Below are 19,899 nucleotides of genomic sequence, written 5' to 3' on the forward strand. Positions count from 1 at the left end.
GGCGCTGTCCCCCGACGGACACCGAGCGGTGTCAGCGAGCAGCACCGACCGCGCGTGAGAGGGACAAGCAAGTTAAAAGCAGGAGGCGAGAGGGGAGGCAGGTAACGGGAACAACGACACAGCACACGCAGGAATAAACAGCACAAACTCAGAGCGGCGCTGGGGAAGGGCGCGGGGAGCCCGGGTGGGCGCGGGGAGCGAGGAGCGGGGACCTCCCCCCCCGGCCCCCTCCTCCTCCCCTCTGCCGCGGGGCTCCGGCGCCCCGCCCACCAGCCCGGCGGCCGGCCAATGGGGGCGCGGCGGCGGCGGCACGTGACGCGGCGGGCCGGGCCGCGCTGCTTCCCCCGCGCAGAGGGATGCGGGCGGCAGAGCGGGGCAGGCGGCGGCGGCGGCGGCTGCGCGGCGGCGGCCCCGACGGCGGCCCCCAACGGCCCCAACGGCCGCCCCAACGGCCGCAACGGCCGCCCCGACGGCCCCTATGGCAGCCGCTGCCCGCCCCGCGCCGCCCCGCCGGGCTCCGCCGCTCGCCCCGGCGCCGGGCGCCGCTCGCTGAGCCGCTTGTCGCCGCTGTCGCCGCCGCTGTCGCTGTCGCCGACCGGGGTGGAGGGGGCGGGATGCCCGGGGGCTCCGCGCTGCCGCCGCCGCCGCCGGAGAGTTGAGCGTGGGGGGGAGCCATGGTGCCCGGGGAGCCCCCCGCTGCCCGGCAGTGCGACTGCTGCTGCTGCTGGCTGCTGCTGCCCGCCCTGCTGCTGCTGCTGCTGCTCGCCCGCCCCGACAAGCTGGCGGCCTTCCCTACCTCCCTCAGCGACTGCCAGACGCCCACCGGCTGGAACTGCTCCGGTACGAGCCGGCACCCGGCCCCCATCCCCTCCCATCCCTTCCCATCCCCGAGTTCGTACGCGGGGCCCCGCAGGAGCCGGGTGCGCGTCGCCCCCCTGGCTGGGAGCACGGAGCGCTGCGGTTCGAGGAAATGGGGGAGAAAGGGGAAAATGATGAGTTTGGGTGTCAGTGGGCTGGGAGCGTGAGCTGGCTGCTCCGCATGAGCCCCTGCCGCACGCTGCTGGCGTGGGAAGGCAGCCAGCGAGGTCTGAAATTGATGCTCGGGGTGCGAGTCTCCGGGCAGATCTGTAGGGTTTTGCTCGGGGAAACCAAGGCAGGGAGCTGGGGTCGCTCAGCCCGCTGCTCCTCCCGTTAACTTGGGGAGAGCAGCCTGCCCGTCTCCGTTACGGGCTGGAGAAATTCCAGCTTGGACCGCTGGCCAGCAGATCCCCCATTGAGTGGGGTTAGGTGGATGGCATTCCTGACCCGCAGCAGTCAAATAGCATAATTACCGGGTGACTTGCGAGGAAAAAGTGCGTGGGGCTGTGGGGAATAAGGGTTAATAGAAGGACCGAGGGAGAGATGAGAGGAAAAAGTGGCAAACTGAGGACAGGGAAGGACAAAAGAAAATCTGGACTGTATCGTTTCATCAACAAGGTTATTGTGCTGTGTGCGTTAAAACGCAATCATCCTGTATTGTTCCTCTTGCCAGACCAAAGCTGACATCTTTTTTTTTTCCTTTTACATTTGAGGTTACGATGACAGAGAAAACGATCTCTTTCTCTGCGACACCAATACCTGTAAATTTGATGGGGAGTGTTTAAGGATTGGAGACAGTGTGACTTGTGTCTGTCAGTTCAAGGTAAGAAGATTGATATTTCCTTCTCTAATTCATTGATGAGAATACGAAGCAAGGATCCCTCTTTATAACCCGTCACTCGGCAATTTATTTCTCTACGTGCAGAGAAGTTAGAGGGAAAACCTGGCAGCACGTATAAAAGCTGGCAGGAGAACCAACTGGTGTCAAGAAGACATAAGTTTCTCGGGGAAAATGCAGATGCTACGGCTTTAAATGTCCCCTCGGGTCTGCAGTTTCAGGTTGTGCATTTCTGATTCTGTTTCTCTGCCCTTTTAACAAGGATTTAGAGTCCTTTCTAAATTCATTCCTGATACAGATCGTGGCTTATTGTATTCAGAGTTCTGATCTAGTTAAAGAAATGGATCTGTAATGTGCTTATGCAATATTTTCAGGAAGGGCTGCATAGTGACAATGCTTCTGACTGTTTATCTGCCCAGCTGATCAGATTAAAGAGAAATCCCTCTGTTCCAAAATCATGAACTTGCTTTAGGTTTTATACAGTCGTAGCGGGTTATTGCTGAGCAGTGGGGTTTTTCCCTCTCCTCCTGTGCCGTCTCTCTCCCTCTTGCAGCTACATCTAAACCTCAGGCATCCTCAAAGTCAGACGATTTCATTATGAAGGATTCCATTTAATATGTTCTAGCCAACTTGCAAAACAGCTGTGCTTTCCATAATGACCTGAATAAAAACCCAGCAAATTAAAGGATCTGTAAGCATGTACCAGCACGTGTTGCATATACGTTTATGCCCCTGTGGTCTCTCGCATTTTAATGCAGATCTATGAAGTTGTGGAACTTGCAGTGCTGACGTGAGTGTTTACAGTAGAGCAGGCCAAATAGTGCACGGTTCAAGATCGTGCACATCTGTAATGATTAATTTATTATCGAGCTTTGATCGGCTATTCGCTTTGAAGCGTGATAAGTAGCGTTTATATTTCTGGAGCCAAATTTCACTTTGGGGGAGAAATCCCAAGTGATGCATTCCTTCGTTTAAAACAAAGAAGGAACTTTTCTGCCAGCAGAACAAGACGGTCGTTTGCTGAAGTGCCTGCGTTTTCCTTGCGTGGGGGGAGAATTCGTACTGACCGTGTATTTCTGGTGTTCCATTTTTAGCTTGCATGCCATCAAAAATCCCATGTTAGGATGCTGTTTTGAGCAGAGCAGCGAGGAGCGTTTGCCTTGGCTCAGCATGTGCCGTGATTTAAGGGTTGCTCTGCTTTCTCTTTCGAAGAAAAGGCTGTGATGCAATGCAGCGGCGGTGCCCTGCTCCACTGCTGGGGCAGACGTTGTGCCGTCGGCGCTGGGACCTTTGGGGGCCCCCAGAGGTGCTCGGGTCCCATCATCAGTGCCCCGTTTGGCATTAAGCAGTGGGCTCGTAGCCTGCAGGGAGTGCAGCCAGGCGTTGGGGGCGGTGGGAGGTGTTTTCCCAAGGCAGGATACGACTCCCTGGTGGCTTGGGGCTGACTGCAGCCCCCCGTGGTGACACGGGGCTGGCTGCGACCTTGGAGGGCGAAGCACCCGCCCAGGGGGCTGCCTTGCCTTAACATCAGCTGACAGAGCCAGAGCCACACGCCGCCGGAGTAGAAAATTAGTTTCTAAGGCGGTGTCTGAGGCTGGCCGGGTGAGGCAGAGCCAGCCAGGTAATTTATGGCACGAGAAAGGGGGTCCTCCATCAGAATTCAGGTGTCCCGTTCCGGTGACAGCTCTCTGGGGTGATGGTGAGCAAATCAATAGCAGGCTCCTCATCACTATAATTACTTCTTATGTTTTCTCCTGCATTTGCCAGGGGCTTGCGCTGCAGCTTGAGAGAGTAGACAAGGACTGAAAGCTAATTTTGCCTCTGTGTTGCTTGAAAGGCCTGGGCTGGCCGGCCCCGGGGTCTTGAGGTCCTGGGGGAGGCAGAACTGGGGCTGCTGCAGCTTTGGTTTGTGTGGGGTTGTGTGTGTGTGTGTGTGTGTGCTTTTTTCCCATCAACCAGGATTGTAGATGTACATCATGTCTATCCATGTGGGGTCAATAAATTAATAATTGTTGAGGGGGTAAACCCCATCAGGCTGCTCTGGAAGGTGTGAGCTGAGCGAGGTGGCAGCCACCACCCTTGCTCACCGCGCAGCAAGCTCAGCGGGGCCACCAGGAGGTGCAGAGCCCCAGCTGGGGACACCGCGCCCTCTGCACTCAAGTCCTCCCAAAGCCATCGTCTGGCAGCTTGGGATCCCTTCCCTCTCAAATGTTGCAAGTGAATCCCAAAGTATACCAGGGCGTTTCCATCGGTGTTGCATCTCTTGACCATGACTGCGAGCGGTCCCTGCTCTGTTCCCACGCGAGTTGAATCCCTCCTGTGCTTCTGCATTTCTGGAGTTGGAGCCTCACCTGGCTGGCTTGCAGCTTGATGTTATGTTTCTGGAATATGTTGTCGTGCTTCTTGCTTCCAAGCAAAGCTGGCGTTTTGGGAGTGGAGCTTGAGAGCAGGAGGAGGTGAAGCCCCTGACAGTGTTACCCGGAGAAGGAGTTAACACGAGTTCATCGTTCTTTAGAGAGCAAACCCTCATGGTTTCAGTGCACGGCACCGACCAAAGCTGATTTGTCTCCGACTGGTTGTGAGTGCTCAAGGCTGCTCGTGCTGAGAAAGGCCACCTCCAGCTGATAGTTGGCTGAGTTTGGATACGTTTATGTACAGGTGTATTTTAAAAACCCAAGCGCGTGAGAGAGGATGTGACAGCATGGCACCGTGCTGCTGGGTTTCTGGGAGTTTTGACATGGATTTCAGTGAGCACTTGATCAGGCCTTACTTTAGGGATGGAGAATCGCACTCATGTCTGTGCCTTGGTCTGCTGAGTCCTAAACCAGTGCCAAAAATGTGTTGCCAGACTGAGGAGACCATGACAGTCAAGGCCTAATATCCTCCAGTGCTAGGAAGAAGGCCACAAATTACTTCTAACACCAAGACCTCCTCATCAGCAGTCTTCTTTTCTCTCCTGACTGACTTCCACCATGGCTTCATCGTGGCTTTCTGAGCCCCCCAGCCCAAAGCAAGGCAGGATCCACCTGGAGGCTCTTGCTTCTCATATTCTCACGTGGTTGTGGGCTGAATGGGCAGCAGGTGAAGAAATGCCTCTGGGACCAGCACAGCTTGAGAAAGAAAAGGACACGTCACCAGTGCTCATCGTGGAGTACCTCCACCACTGCTGTCCAAAGCCAGGTTTGAGCGTGTCAGCGGCTGCAGGAGAGATGGGAAAACCTCTGCGAGGAGAATTAATCCTTTCGGGAGCCCTGGTGTTTCTCAAATAAGTCTTAACATCTATGAGCTTTGGAAGAAGTCCCAGCCCAGCTAACAGCAGCTCTGTCGCCAATTTGTGTGGCTCGAGATTTCGCTCTTGACGTTTTATATGGTTAACGTGGGGCTGCTTGGCCTTTCAGATTGGAAGCTGAGTCAGTGTAAAAGATCAGCTCTGGCTCTGGGCGAAACCAGCAGTTTCCACCGCGTTTCTTGGGAACGGGGTCCAGCATTGTTTCCACACGTCAGCCTGGTGAGATGCTTTGGGCCGAGTTCTGCACAGATTGCTCTGACAAGAAGTCCCACGGGTGTCAAGCAGCGAGGATGTGTAAAACAAGCATGATTTGGATCTTCATGCTTTAAAAAATTTGCATGATTGTGTTAATTGTCCTGGTTAAGTACTCCAGATCACCCTCCAGCGTTTGTTGTAGAGCTTTTGGATGAAGGCGGCGTTTTCTGCTTTGGAGCATAGTCATGAAAATAATCTTTGCGTGGAGCAGCCCTTCGTCAGAAGGGGAAGGAGAGGATTTTCCCTGCTGTTGCTGCTGGTTTTCTGTCCGGCTCTGAAGGAGGAGGACACCGGAGGTGGGACGCAGCTCTGGAAGATTTAAGAAAATACAGCGCGTGAGGAAAATGTCATTTGATTTGGCCCAATCAAAATGTCACTCTGACCAACGGTGAATAATTTCTTGGCAGCCGCTCCGCGTGGAGGCCTGCAATTAATGCAATCTGTGCAATTGTTTGTGGGAATGGTTTCTGTAGTCGTTCACGTTGACGCCTGTTTGATGCTTACACACCCGGGATTTGGGTGTTGCGCGCTAGGAACGCACCTCTGCCGCTTCGTGGCACGAGATAGCTGAAACAGGCAGTGTGGTTTCTTTTTAATTTTTACTTGGATTTAAGCAGAGGTGAGCATTTGTAAATAATAATTGCGATCATTCCATTTGTTATAATTAAACAATGAGGCATGCCAGGAGTACAGTAATCACGAGATAATCATATCCCCGCTATAATTACCACGTACGGGGCACATCCAAGTATTGCTAAGCCTCGGAGTGTGATTATCTTGAGATAACTGCACCCGGTAGGTTGCCCAATTTTCTGTCTAAACCGGAATTATTTTTATTGAAACGAACAGGAGAGGGCGAAGCCGGCCTTCGGCGGTGGGGAGAGGAAGGGGGTGGTTTGGGGAGCCGGGCAGGACTTTGGGCTGAGGCGGGGGCTCAGCCCCGTGCCCGCCAGCCGCAGCGGGGAGCATCTCTGGTGCGGCGAGGGTGTGTGGATGGGGAGGAGGAGGGGGAAGGAGAGCCTGCTCCTTGCAATTTGCCTGTTGCCATCCAACGGAGAGGCGAGAGGAGCCGCTGCTGCGGAGAGGAGCCTCTTGCCTTCTTGCCCGATGCTCCCTGTCTGGGAGTGCCCCCTCCTCCTCCCCACAGGGACACCTCGGTGGGGTTGCTGAGCATTGCCCCACACCCCCCCTCCCTCTTTTCTCTCTGCTGTAAATGTGAAGCAGGGAGGCCCTTGTTTTCCCAAGGGGTTAATACTGGAACGGGCTGGGGGGGGGGGCATGCAAATTGGGGCTGCCCAATCCATCCATCCCAGCTGCAATGCTAACGCTGCCGCTCCTGGCCTTTCCCCCCAGTGCAACAATGACTACGTGCCCGTCTGCGGCTCCAACGGCGACACCTACCAGAACGAGTGCTACCTGAAGCAGGCTGCCTGCAAGCAGCAGAGCGAAATCCTCCTCGTGTCCGAAGGATCGTGCGCCACCGGTACGTACCGCGTGCCCCCGGATAAAACTGCCTGCGGAGGGCAGGAGCTGTTGGAATCCCCCCTTTGAGTTTGTCACGGGTTAATTCTTGGCAGTCCTGAGCGTGAGAAGATGCTGCTGACGTCCTTTCCTTTTACACAGCTAGCCTCGCATAGGTTGACAGGGTGCAGCATAGAAGTTGTTTCTTTCCCTTTTTTAAAGCAAAAAAGCAAAAAAAAAAAAAAAAAAAAGCTGGTCACACAGCCCAGCCTGCGGGTAGGGCCCGTGGTGACAGGTCACTGACAGCAGCTTAAGCAAGCAGATGTTTGATAAATGGGCATCTGGATTACAGCAACCCACTCTGTAATCTGGAGAGGGTAGGACTGCAGCATCACTGCCTGTAATGCAGTTCCTTAGTTGTTTGGGGTTTTTTTTTTTGTACGTGTAGGGCCTGCTTCCCAGCTGGTAGTTCAGCAGACCTCCACCGGCTGTAATGAGCCAAGCCAGTTTATATCAGCCCAAAAAAAGCTCTTAATGATGAACGGGTCTGCGCAATAAATTGTTTTTCTGGATTTGTTGGAAGAACTCGTTGAAGAACATGTGTGAAAACTGACTGGTATTTGAGACGCCCTCACTTATCTCTGAGCATCCTGAGCTGTTCGTGTCTCTACTTTTGTGAAGCAGCTAGAAAAGCGAATGAGCCACATCAGTCAGGAAAACTGAGTTGCTTAGGCACAGGGGTTCTTGATGTTTTTCCTTTGTGCTCAGTGTCTGTTGGAGCTGGACAGTGAACTTAACTTGAAAAGAATAGGAGGAGTAAGGCTTTGTTCTTGAGAAAGCACTTTAAGCTTAAAGCAGATTTTTTTTTCTAAGGTGAGGATAGAGGAGTCAATAAAAAAAGTGCATTGGGCAGACTTTGTGCAGTGCTGTGATTTTTTTTTGTGTGTGTGTTTCATACACATAAGAGGAAAAAAAAAAAACAGGAAAAAAAGTTTCTCTGAAGCTGATACCTGACAATTTTCAAGAAAAAGGCACGTGCAGATTTTTTTTTTGTCCATAAATTGATATTAAGTAGACCTGAGGCTGACAAAGCCTGTTGTGGCATAGGATTTCTTTGACTTGGTAAATTCTCTCAGCACAGTAACTGGTCTTTTTTTGTTCAGGCTTCATGATTAAGGGGTTGATTTGAGTGCATTACTTCATCTTTTCCTAACCTTGCTTGCTACTCGCCATGGGACAGGGCAGAGTGATGCACAGGCCCCCAGCAGAGACCTGGGCTGGCAGAGGTCTGGGCATCAAAGGGCAGGGCAGGAGGAGAAACGTGGGATCCTTCTCCTCTAAAGAGCCAGTCGTTTTCTGTTCTATTTTCCACCCATCTTTTGTCTCTTTTCCGTGGAGTCTTGCTGTGCGTTCTACCTCTGTGCCTTTTTTGTGACAGGTTTATTTAAATAAAGGTTTTCAATTTTTGAACTTTGAGTAACGATGGCATGTGCGAGCCAGTTCAGATCCACCAGATCCTACTGTCAGTAAATTAGATCTAACAGTTCATAGGGTAATTGAATCCCCAAGCAGCCTTTCCAAACTCTATTACTCTTGATGCTGATAAATGGATAAACCCGCTGCTAAGGGAGGTAAGGGGTGACAGCCTCCCTCCCTTCCCTCCAGGAGAAATTCCTCTTATGGATTTTCTAGCCCTACTCATGCGTGCCTTCTGTACTTTGTCTTGGTTAGAAAGTATAATGAAGTTCAGGGCGTGGAGATTTTGCGACGTTGCACTTCCAGAATTTGTGAATCTGGTCATTCCATCCAGCAAAACATTGAGCAGAAGACAACAAAAAGGCTTGGTTTTGAACCTCAGCCACAGCCTTAAGAAAAATGGCGTTTTGATCATTTGTCTGCAGACTTTGAATAAGGATTTAAATGGTTTATTCAAACCGGCGATCTGATGAGATGTCACTGTTCTGTGCAGACAATGCCATGAATTTCCAATTGGTCTGGCCTCAAACAACCGGGTTTAAAAGCCCTGTTTGATGCTGAGGGTTTAGTAGTGGCCACGTGAAACGACTTTGCACGACTGTTGGGAACAAAGCTCCTGGAGCTGCTTTATCAGTCTCAGTACAACAGAATGAGGCAGCGGCTTCTGAGAACATCACAGCACTCCAGGGCTTACGTTATTTCAGTCTTATATAGAGACTTTAAAGTAAGAGAGTTCAGACATGAGAAAGACGGCTTGAGTGAGCTACATTCAGATTACATCTCTATAATTTACCCAGGGATGACATCAAACATGAGATGCTCTGTAATACATTTGACTGAACAATCTTGCCTTACATGCTTACAGGACATACGGTAGCACATGAATATCAATTTCATTCTGTTCTTTTCTCAGATGCTGGCTCGGGATCTGGGGATGGAGGTAAGAGCCATCTTTTCATAACGCTGCTTATGTGTACACGCGTTGTCTTTTGCAATTTCAGCTTCTGAGTGGATATGCTTTGCAGTTTAGTTGTTACACTACATATTGTCTTTTGTTGGGCTTTTTTTTTTTTTTTTTTCCGGAAAAAATGACATTTTGCATTTTAGTCAAGCTGGAACCTGGTTAATGACATGCTGTTTTCTAGGGAAATTCAGAAAGCTGTGTTCCTTCTAATAGGACTTGGAATTATTCATAGGTTGTGCTAGGAGCTCTATCTCCATCTACTGTTGCTGTTTCACTCGTTTGTTTTATGCTTAGAGTAATATTTCCTTTTGTTTTTAAAACATGAGCCAAACCCTTGGCTTCTTCTCACTAGAGGATTCAAGCCAAATATTTTGTGGTACTGGAGAGCTTTTTTTTTTTTTTTTTTTTTTTTTTTTAAGATATGAAAAAATGTCACAAGAGAAGAATTATGTGTTTCTTGTAAGAACAGCAGCAGCAAAAACAAACACGGAAATAGTCCAAACCCTTTGCTGCATAGAGGGGATGCTGTAAAACAATAGCGAACTTGCATTTAAGTTGAGGGTTGGCTTTGTGGGTTTATTTATTTTTATTTTTTGATGGTTTTGTTTATTTGGCACTGATTCTGGGATGTGCGAACATGGCTTCTGGGAGATGCTTGCGTTGTGGGGCTGGTGGGTCAGGCTTCCAAGGAGCCTGGGAGACCAGGGCTAGTTTGGGTGGCTGTAGAGGGTTGCCCTGAAGAGTTACCCTCGGTTCTGCCCAGGCACTGTAGGAGCCCCATGGCAGGTGAGGGGCAAGGTCAGCATTGGGCTGGGGTGCTGCCAGGCTCCTCCAGCCACGGTGGCCACTGGGAGCTGAGCCAGGATTTGGCATCAGGCAGCCAGCAGGTCTGGGCTCTCGTGTAGCTTTGCGGCCAGTTCGGGCTGTCAGTCCTGTCTGGATTCAGGTTTTTCAAATGCATTTCTGCTCTCTGGTAAAGCATCACCCAGCCTTCGTGTAGTTTTGGTAACCAGCATGCTGCAGAGCGCAGCGTTTAGGTGAAGTGTTATTTTTACCTGTGAAGTAATCAACAGCCTGAGCACGGGGCATTTGCAAGGGACCTAATTGTCAGAGACTGGACTTGGTTTGTTTTCTGGAAGTCAGAACATTTCAAGATGCTTCAGACTTGGCTCCCAGAAATCACAACTGAAAATATTACACCTCCTTAAAAAATTTTGTCCAGCTACTCCTATTTTGCTCCCATGTCCTTTAAATATTTTTTCTGAACTGGACTAAATCGAAGAGATTCCTGATTCAGATCTCAGATTAACAGAAATCTACAGTTTAAGATGGGGTTTTCACACACTCAGTCAGTAATCAATTTTCAAATGATGGATTTTGTGTGACTTTTTCACGTACATACTAAGGAAAATGAGTAAGATTTCCAGTCTGTTTTTATAACTGGGGGAGATGGGGAAACAAACACGCCCACTTTCTAAAAGGAATGAATCCCATACTCACAAGGCATAGGGTTTTAAAAGCATGATTTCCAAACAATTTCATTTTAAAAGCTGAGGTTGACAGAAGATGAGCAGAACAGGACCACGGGGACTGACAAGGCAGATAGCAAGGAAGCAAATTTGAGAAGTAGACGGAGTCAAGCTGGTGTGTGTTTAAAGGTCTACAAAGCTGCCTTGTATTATACAAGATTTAGTAGGCAGCTACTGCTGTTCTTAAAGTGCAAAAGTATATTTATGTGCCCTAAGAAGCTAAATCCAGCCAAGTAAATATTGTCACTACATCACTCTTTACTACACATGGTCTTGTTGTAAAAGCTGTAATAAAATTTGGATGTCATCACAATAAGTCTTGTAAAATCCACTCCAGCGGTCATGAGTGGGAGGTTGTTCTAGGAGAAGCCTGAGGTCTTAGGAAAATTATCAGAAACCCAAGAGACAAACAAGATTGCCTTTCTTAAGCTTCTCCAGGCAGCCCTGGTTAACAAGTGGCCAACCAGTGCTGGGGGCCCTGGGGACCTGCTGGGGGTTTAGGCAGGCTGGGCAAAGCCTCCTGGGCCCGGTGGGTTAGGAGGCTCGTGTTGAAAAGACTTTTCAAGCAAAATCCAGCCAAATAACATCAGTGGGGCTGGGAAGTCGTAGGGATCTCTTCCATGCTCGTTCTCCTTGGGCAAAGGGTGGGTGGATTTCTACTTGAGGGCACCTGTAAGGGGTGATCCTACACTGTGAGTACCTGGGGACTGTTCTCAGCAGGAACATCTGCCTTCCTACACTCCTAGGTGGGCAAGGATGTTGCTTCTTACTGGAGCCCCTCCATATTACTCCCATAGATTTCTGCACGGTTTCTGTGCCATTCCACGAGATGAGCATACCAGCTTTCCAGCAGGTTTGTCTCTTGTGGTTGGATTTCCGTGGTCTGATAAGGTACACGCCTAATGGGGAATTCACTCAAATTGCCAACTGGTAGAGGACAGGATGTTTTCCAGTTCTTGGAACATGACAACCTTATTGCTGTGTGGTGGTTTACCTCATGACTGGTAACAGTTCAGCTCTCAGTCCTGTTTTTTCCTCAGTGGAGTTTTTGTCAGGTGAAATCATAATTGGATGACGGTTCAGGAATTCCTGGAAAGGGGTTGGTGCAATGGACAGATGTCCACAGCTACACCGTGTGGTCACACAGGCCTCATTTGCTCAGGAAGCTGGATAGAGCAGGAACAGTACAGCCAGAGGTCGTGTTTTGCCAGCCACGTTTCCCTTCTGCTCGTTCCCATCTGGTTTTGCAGAAAGCTCTTCTAGCTATTTAGGCCTTACAGTATTTAGTATTTAGGCCTTCCAGTTTTCTGCTTTACTTTCAGGGTTGCTGGGAGCAGGGGTCCCAACTTCTTATCATTTTAATGATCCTGGGGGCCTTCCAGAGGCGATGTATTACTGCTTTAGGCAGCAATAGCATATTCAATAAAGCAATACAAAAGTCCCCTTCTTTGTAAAGTGACAGGAGAAATTTAATGCCGTTGGGTTACTGAGCCATTGGCACACACTTTTGGGGATATCCAGTAAATGGGTAGGAACAGTAGGCGTTCCAGTTTCTTACCACAGAAGACATTTTTTCCCCGGTAAATGAAGACTAAAAATGCAGAATCAAGAGTTGTTTCTGTGTTTTGATTGCAGAAACTGAGTACAGTGTGGAATTATTTAAAAGCCAGTATCACAGAGAGATACTAATCAGCAGCAGAAAGAATGAACGTGAAAGAGTTTATACAGAGTAATTTAAAGAGATTCCATTCATTTTCATCTGCGCCGTTCTCTAGACTACTGGGCGGGTTTTTTTTTGTTTTTTTTTTTTAGAACCCAGTGATTCATGGTTTGGTCTTGAGCGAGTTCATAATGAATTCTTGCTCGTTTCCTAGCTGCCTTCAAACAGTGGCATACTCAAGATGCAGTATTTTATTATAGTACTTAACGGACTAAGAACATCTCTGCTTGGTTTCTTTTCTGCATTGAAGGCTTTTTTTCCCCTCCCTGTATCCATGTTCTTAGCTCCATTGATTGGCTCACATTCATAGCCTGATCGATGATTTACTGTGGGTGCCGATCACACCAGGTGCCTGTGATCCCCCAGCGCTGCAGTACCTGAGCACCTACATCGAATTAGTTTCAGAGCCTCATCCAATTTCCATTAAGGTCTCACTGACTCTAATGGGAATCGTACGGGGCCCCTGGGTATGGAGATCTTATCAGAGTTTGTTTTTTATGTTAATTCTTCATGATCTAGACTAAAGCTGAATGAATAAACAAGTCGCAATTCATCAATATCATCGTCACCATTATTTTAGAGTAGCATCTAGGGGCACTAATTATAAGATTAGGGCTCCAGCACGGTACACCCTGATACCGTGAGGTACTTCTTTGTGGTGAGGGAGAGCTTTCTGGGCCATCATATTTTTTCTCTGTCTCTCTTGTTTTGTTTGTGTGTTTTAAGGATGAGAATGGCTTTTTGTTTGTTTGTTTGTTCTCTTCGGCTTATGCCTTCAATCTTACCCAGAAAATTGGAGTCCTGCAGCTCTTTGTAGGTGCCAACATGTAGATCTAATGATAGATTTGGAATTCTGGTCTGCCTTTCCTGTCGGCTTGGAGATGTGTGAGTAAACACATACATATTATGAATCTGTGCAGAACAACAGTCGTCTTGAGAGACTAATCCAGTCAAAAGAGAAGAAAGAAAACTTAACGCTGTGAGGCCTGAATTGTTTTTTGAGGCAAACTATAATACAATGCATCCATCTTTTTGTTTAATTAACAGCCAATCAGCTACTTTGACCCACTTGCCTTTGCCCTCGTGTCCATGCTGGGTTTGTGTGGCTGGCTTGGATTCAGCAGCTCCGCTGCTTTTCCCTGGATTTCTCTTTCTGCTTTATTTTGGGGTTGATTGATAGGCAGGGCTATGCAGAACACAATGAATATTGCTGTAAACACCGTCCGAGCAATAACAGTTGAGCCAAAATGCTCCATAAAACCTGGCGTGTTTATTGGTCTGAATGAAATGGTGTATAAAATGCAATGCTGACCTGCACACGTATACACATGTATTAGGGTATGTGAAAATAATGGAACTGTTCTAATTTAACTTCTAAAAGAAAGGGAATTTGTGTTTTGAGCCTGCACATCCTGTCCTTTTTTTTTTTTTTTTCCTTCTTGGCTGGGTATAACAGGTAATACAGGGCGCTCTCATGTGAGTTAAGAATATTTGCTGACCCCACATGCTGTTATCAACTGCAATAAGGCAGTAGGAAAACTGCTTCTAGTCTAATTTCATTTGGTTAGTATAATTTAAAGCAGTATCAGGAGGTACAGAAGCAACTATAAGCAACGTGCGTGTGACTGGGTAAATACCTCTGGAGGGAATGTTTAAATCTTAAATGATTGACCCGACTGTGGATGGTCAAATATATGTCTTCTTTGTTAAACAGGTTTTTACCTTGTTAACCTCGGCATGGCACCGAGCCCAAACCAATAAGCTCTGTGAAAGGCTGGGTTTATTAGCTCAAGCTTTTCACTGTCCTAACGTGATTACTTGACTTTTAGTTCAGGGCTGGTGCACATCTGACCTGTGTAAGAGTTTAGTTCTGGAAATGGCAGTTAACATCTCTTTGTGGCCTTTAAAAAATTGGGAAAGGATGAATCTCATGTGAGTTTGGTGACCGAATGGGAAGCACTTGGGCATTTCTAAGCAATGAACTTTTAGGTCCTTGCTGTTGGTGTTTTGCACGGGGTCAGATGCAGGAGATATTTTGGAAATCCTAAGAAGGTATGGAAATGATAAGAATATCCTGCTTTTGGATTCACATCAAGTTGAGCTAAGCACTGAGCTAATTGACCCTGCCTGCCTGAGATGTTCCAGCAAATCCGCCAGAGCTCCTCTGGCCGTGAAGCTCTCTGGGGTTATTTATAAGTACCAGCTTGGAAGATGCTGGGTTTGGATTTAGTTGCCCAAGTTCTGCCCGTGTTTTGCTTACTGCCTCTGCTGCTTCTGAAATTATAGTGCAAAATCCCATGAAATGTGCTGCGCTTCGTCCCTGTGCGTACTTCGTTATTAATGGGCCAAAGTCCGTGCTGCGTTCTTGATTTGAATGCACAACTGCTATCAAGTAGACAGACAGCGTTGAGAAATATCATGGGAAAGAGTTGGCCTATCGTGAATGATGTCTGGCCTGTTTTACAGTCATTCCTGGGAGAAAAAAGAAAAAAAAAAATCAAGGATACCCTGAGGATCCAGAGCCTTTTGCTGACAAGAGGTCAGAATGACTTCCATTCATAGCTTTCTTAAATGATCCAATTACTTACTTTTTTTTTTTTTTTAGTGCTTCTTTAAAACTGTTCAGAGCTACAGAAGGAGGCTGTGAATACTCACCTACACCAAAAAAATACTGAGGATGCTCTGGTTTCACTTAAAAATCCAAACTAGCCATCCACATCAAAACTGAGTTAAAAAAAAAAAATCCAAAATATGCTGTCTAATCATGTGCAATCTGTAAATCCACAAATAACTAAGTCATCAAACCAGCAAACAAATCCTATGATACTCCAGCAAACAGATTAAAAAGAGGGCATCCTATCACAAACACTCATTTATTGGTCTGTTACTGTAAACAGAGCAAAAGAGAAATGTAGTGGACTAGATTTGCCTGCTACATCTCTGTAAACCTGGATTAATTTTCCCTGCGACAAGTGTGGAGATGAGCCGTGCTGACAGCGAGAGGTGAATCTAGCTCATCGTTTTGCTTTCCTACGCAGGAAATTCTTCCACAGGAAAGAAAGATGCTTCTCAAGCTTCCCATGGGCCCTGTTACACTTGCTCAGAGCACATCATTACTTCATGGGCCAGAGTATGTGTTTAGGCACGTGCTTAATTTTTAGCACAACCTTAAATACCATTGACTTCAAAGCTTTCTTCTCGATGTGGATGTCTTCAAGTGGGGCCTGAGGCAGTCCTGGAGTGACCAGAAGGTCTTGAGGTCCTTGTCCATCTTTCAGTTACGTGCTTTGTGGTTTATTGCTTGAAGAAGCTGATTCACTAGGCACTAGCTTTGAACTGGTTTTGGCGTGACATAGGATTTGTTAGATGCTCTCATGAGATCTAACAAAGAACAAATAGGGTGAAAACTGCCAACTCCTCTTGCAAGGTTTGTGTACTGGCTTTTCTTTAACTCTTACATTTCAGGCCTCCATTGCAGCTGGAAAACTTAATGTGTTCTGCATCAGACGCTTAAATTCCCTTTTGTCTAAGAGGATTTCTTCCCTTTCAGAGATTAGTAAATAAAAGCAGAAATTTTGCGTGCTCTCTTTGAAGTCGGTGGGAGTTTATCTTCAGGAAGGGCATGACTGCTTCCCAGACACTTGGTAAACTAGAGATTGCCGGTTACTTTACATAAATGCACATACAGGGTAAGTTTAATGAGTGTGTCACAAGCCCAAGAATCCAGAACAACTCCTAATCAAATTCAGACAAGTTGAAGTTTTATGGTACGGTGCTACCAGTTAAGATGATATCACCACTCTCTCAGCCCAGGCTTTTGAATAGGTGTGGAAGATGCTTGGTTCTCATTTAAAGCAAACTCATAAAATGTTTCTAGTCCTTGTTGGCCAGGAGAACACTTGAATACAAGCCCTAAATACTTCATAATAGGAAGAACTCGAAATTGCATTTTGAAAATAATACGATCGGAGTAAGAAGATGTCAGAACTCTTCCATGATGTTTCATTATTATTTTTTTTAATGCTTTGGACTTCTCGATCTCACTTGTTCTAGCTACTCGTGAGTTAGACAATGATGGTGCTTATTTAAACCCATTGAAACAAGCAGCTGCTGAAGCAAGACCCTTTTTACTTCAGCAGCTCCAAATAACTAGAGCCAGGAGTTTAAAAAGAGCTAGTTAAGGACTTTAATTTGTGTTTTTCGGTACATCTGAGAACATGGAAGAGTTCTAAGGGTCTGAGAGAATGTAGATATGTGGGTATTCAAAAGGGTAGGGAAAAAATCCAGTTATTTATAGGCTTGTCAATCTGACATTGATCGAGGTAGAGCAGGACATGCTGATCCAGACCTGATTAATAAAGAAATAAATGAGAACTAATGCCGAGCAATATGGGCTGATGTAATAGATTTTGTCAATTAATTGAAATGTTATTTATGAAGCTACAAATTTGCTTGATAAAGACAGCAATATTGATGTGGTGTACGTGGATGTCAGTGAAGTATTTGGCATGCCAGTACACGACAGTATGATTAAGGAACAAGAATCATGCAAAATTAACATGGTACATAATTAGTGGAGTAAAAACTGCCTTTCACAACATGATTGTAAGTGGATTTATCATTTTCATACGGCCAGCACAGGCATCAGCCTCATGCTGTTTATCTGTTTCTCTTTGCCAGTGGCTCGGGTGGGAACATACATTACTCATTGGTCACGCTGATGTGGCTGGGGAGGTAAGAAACGAACAGATCACAGAAACAACCCAATCTCATTTGCTAGGCACACTGGTACGAGAAGGAGCAGGCATTCTGATGTGGCCAAATGTGATGCCACAACCGTGGAACAAAGGGGGGGAACCCAGAGGAGCAAGGTGGGGAAACCCCCCTGGAAGCAGCAATGCTACAAAGCCAGCTGGAGCCTTGGCAGTTGATGGGCTTTTTGTGAGATCCCTATGTAAACCCTACTGTTATCCTTGTATATTTAAGAAGTAGACTCTCGAGGGTGTCGGATTGCCTCCACCTTTTGTGTTGGCGCAGGGGAGGCAGCACCTCCAGCTCTGAAGGTCCTGAGCAGCAGGAGAGACCCCTGTGCGCAGCTGGGGCGCTGGTGGGGAAGCTGCCTTGCTGGGAGAGCTTTGATGCTCCGAGCTTTGTCTGGGGGAAGGAAAGGGGCGTGTAGGACACAATCCGTAAGTAGCTCTGTGGGGAACAGAAATGAGCAGGAAAAGGGTTCTCTTTTTCTGACAGACAAAGGTCTAACAAGACATCAGGCTGGAAATGAAGGTTAGACTCTCAGAAATGGAGGCAACAGCAGATAGAAGCAAGCAATTAAAAGTTATGTTGGATTTATTATTTATTTATTATGTTGGAAGCCAGTTGAAGTTTTGATGGTTGTGTGCCTAGATTGCTCTGCTCAAACAAGGATGAGTTTGCAAGTCCCAGGGTCGGTGCCACGTGGCAGGTCACAGCAGGTCCTCAGCAGTCCCTTCATTCCAGCTCCTGTAGACTAGTTTGCATGCCAAACAGGTTGAGGTGATGTTCAGCAAGATTTCTATGCTAAGAAACCTGGATTGCTGATGTGAAAATGTTTGTTCATTTAAAAATCCACAACACTTCCATCTCTGCCCTCTCCTATCTAATTGTGACCGTTTACATATGCAGGTGATGGAAGAAACGTGGGCTCTAGCAGCAAATACAAACCCTCACGCATAATGCCCTGCTGATTGCTCTGTGTTTAAAAATAGGCCATGTGTGGTGCATTTCATCCCAAGACTTCTTGACGTTGCCCTGTGCTGGATAACTTCAGCAGCCAGCGACCTTCTCGAGTCACCACAGGCTCCTCTTGGGCCTGCAGGGCTGCTCTGATTCTCAGGGCAGTGACTGGTACAACCACATCCAGTGCCAGGATCCTTTTCCTGCTTGTTCTGTGCCTTTTCCTATTTATTCTGGCATAAGCAGGAGCAGAGAGGATGGCACCTAAGGAGCTCTGAAGCTGGAATGTGTATTGATCACAATTAAATATCATTTGATTTTATCTGTTATTACAAAGAGCCTCCCTGGCTTTGATGTATTACTGTGTGAGATGGCTTTGGGAGGTGGGAGAGATTAATTGCTTCGGCTCATACATGTCTTCCTCTAGACTCAGAGACATCTTCATCTTTGTTCTTACAGAGCCTTGATAAACAAATAACTTGTTCTTTTGTACTGTGCCTGAGATTTTCATCAAAAGAGGAGGGAGCCCGTTGTGTGAATCACAAGGCCAGTGCAGGACAAGTCTATGCTGTAATTCACTCAGACAAATGTTGAAGTAAATGGATGGACTCAGGTTTGTTTAGATTAGTGGCCTTTTGAAAAATGAGTTGTCCCGTGTGTACAATTTTTCAATCTGTTTACATCTAATTAGCTGTTCAGATTGGCTAAAATTAAGCGATGTCACTTGTAATGCATTTAGGGGTGAAGATGAGATAAAATGGGCTCTTCTGGAGTCTCACTGGAGGGTGGCTCGGAGTACTGGCACGGTGTGAACTGAGGGGGGTATGGAAGATCAGTCTGTAAGGTGGGCTCGGATATAATCAAGCCACAATTGCACATACATAGGGAGTAGTACATAGCATCTCTCTTGTACTGATTCAAAGAGAGCACGATTTTCCATCTCCCTCTCTCACATCTTCTCAGTAGGCTGGCCTGGCTGACTGGGGCGTTTTGTTGGGGCGGCTGCCCCCAGACATTGGCATCTTTACCAGTTTTGCTATTGATTCCTGCATGCTAGATATTCCTCCCTGGAGACCAGTCGTTTGAACAGCTTGAAATCTAAAAACTGACTGCTGCAATGTCAGGTTTCTAATTCTGCAGCTCAGCTGACAGCTCTGGAAAGTCCCAGTCGAAGGCAGAAATGCACCATTCTTCAGCAGACTTTGTTCACTCGCCATACGGCCCCAGTTCTATTTTATTGCTCCAGTGCCTACAGATTTTCATGTTCCTGACCAAAACTTCTGCTATTAATATGTAAGCTTCTCAGCAATTAATCTGTGTGTATTGTTGCATCAGTGCTTTTAGGCTACGACCAGAGATCAGCACCCTCTGTGCAGCAGCAGCGTAGCTATACTGCTTAGTCATGGATACGTGTCTAAGGAGGTTTTGGCACATGTTTTCTCAAAGATTTTGTTAGTATTTTCCTTCCTTGGCTCTCAGAAAGCCTCTCCTTGGTATCTTCCCTCTCCCAACCTGATGTGCCAGCATCGGTGGTGGTGCTCCAGGGTATTTGTGCTGGGAGTGAGACCGTGGCTCGGTGGGACAGGACTGCGTTGGGTGGCTCAGCAATTCAGGGGTAATGCCTTCCAGTCACTCCAAGGAGCCCAAGGGGACCTTTAAAAGCCAGTGGGAGAATCGCCCTGTGAAGCCCTTGCAGGCAGCACTGGAGATGCTCAGCAGGAGATGTGGTGCATATGGCCCCACTGAGCCATCTGGGTGCAGTTGTTTCCCAAAAGGAGCCGAGGGCACTCAGCCAGT

At 47.4% G+C, this 19,899-nt stretch overlaps 1 protein-coding gene across 1 annotated transcript in view; it reads left to right on the forward strand.

Moving 5' to 3' along the window:
• The first annotated feature begins 389 nt into the window (after nt 1-389).
• The window catches only part of TMEFF2 (transmembrane protein with EGF like and two follistatin like domains 2), a 111,498-nt gene continuing 91,988 nt past the window's right edge, over nt 390-19,899 (forward strand). Inside the window, exons 1-4 of the mRNA XM_082763060.1 lie at nt 390-840; nt 1,572-1,681; nt 6,594-6,723; nt 9,091-9,117. Coding sequence (XP_082619186.1) covers nt 675-840; nt 1,572-1,681; nt 6,594-6,723; nt 9,091-9,117 — 433 coding nt within the window. The 5' untranslated portion in view covers nt 390-674. The remainder of the gene's footprint in view (nt 841-1,571; nt 1,682-6,593; nt 6,724-9,090; nt 9,118-19,899) is intronic.

Source organism: Aythya marila (assembly GCF_965140915.1).
Source record: "Aythya marila genome assembly, chromosome: 6".
In the NCBI taxonomy this organism is placed as follows: Eukaryota; Metazoa; Chordata; class Aves; order Anseriformes; family Anatidae; genus Aythya; species Aythya marila.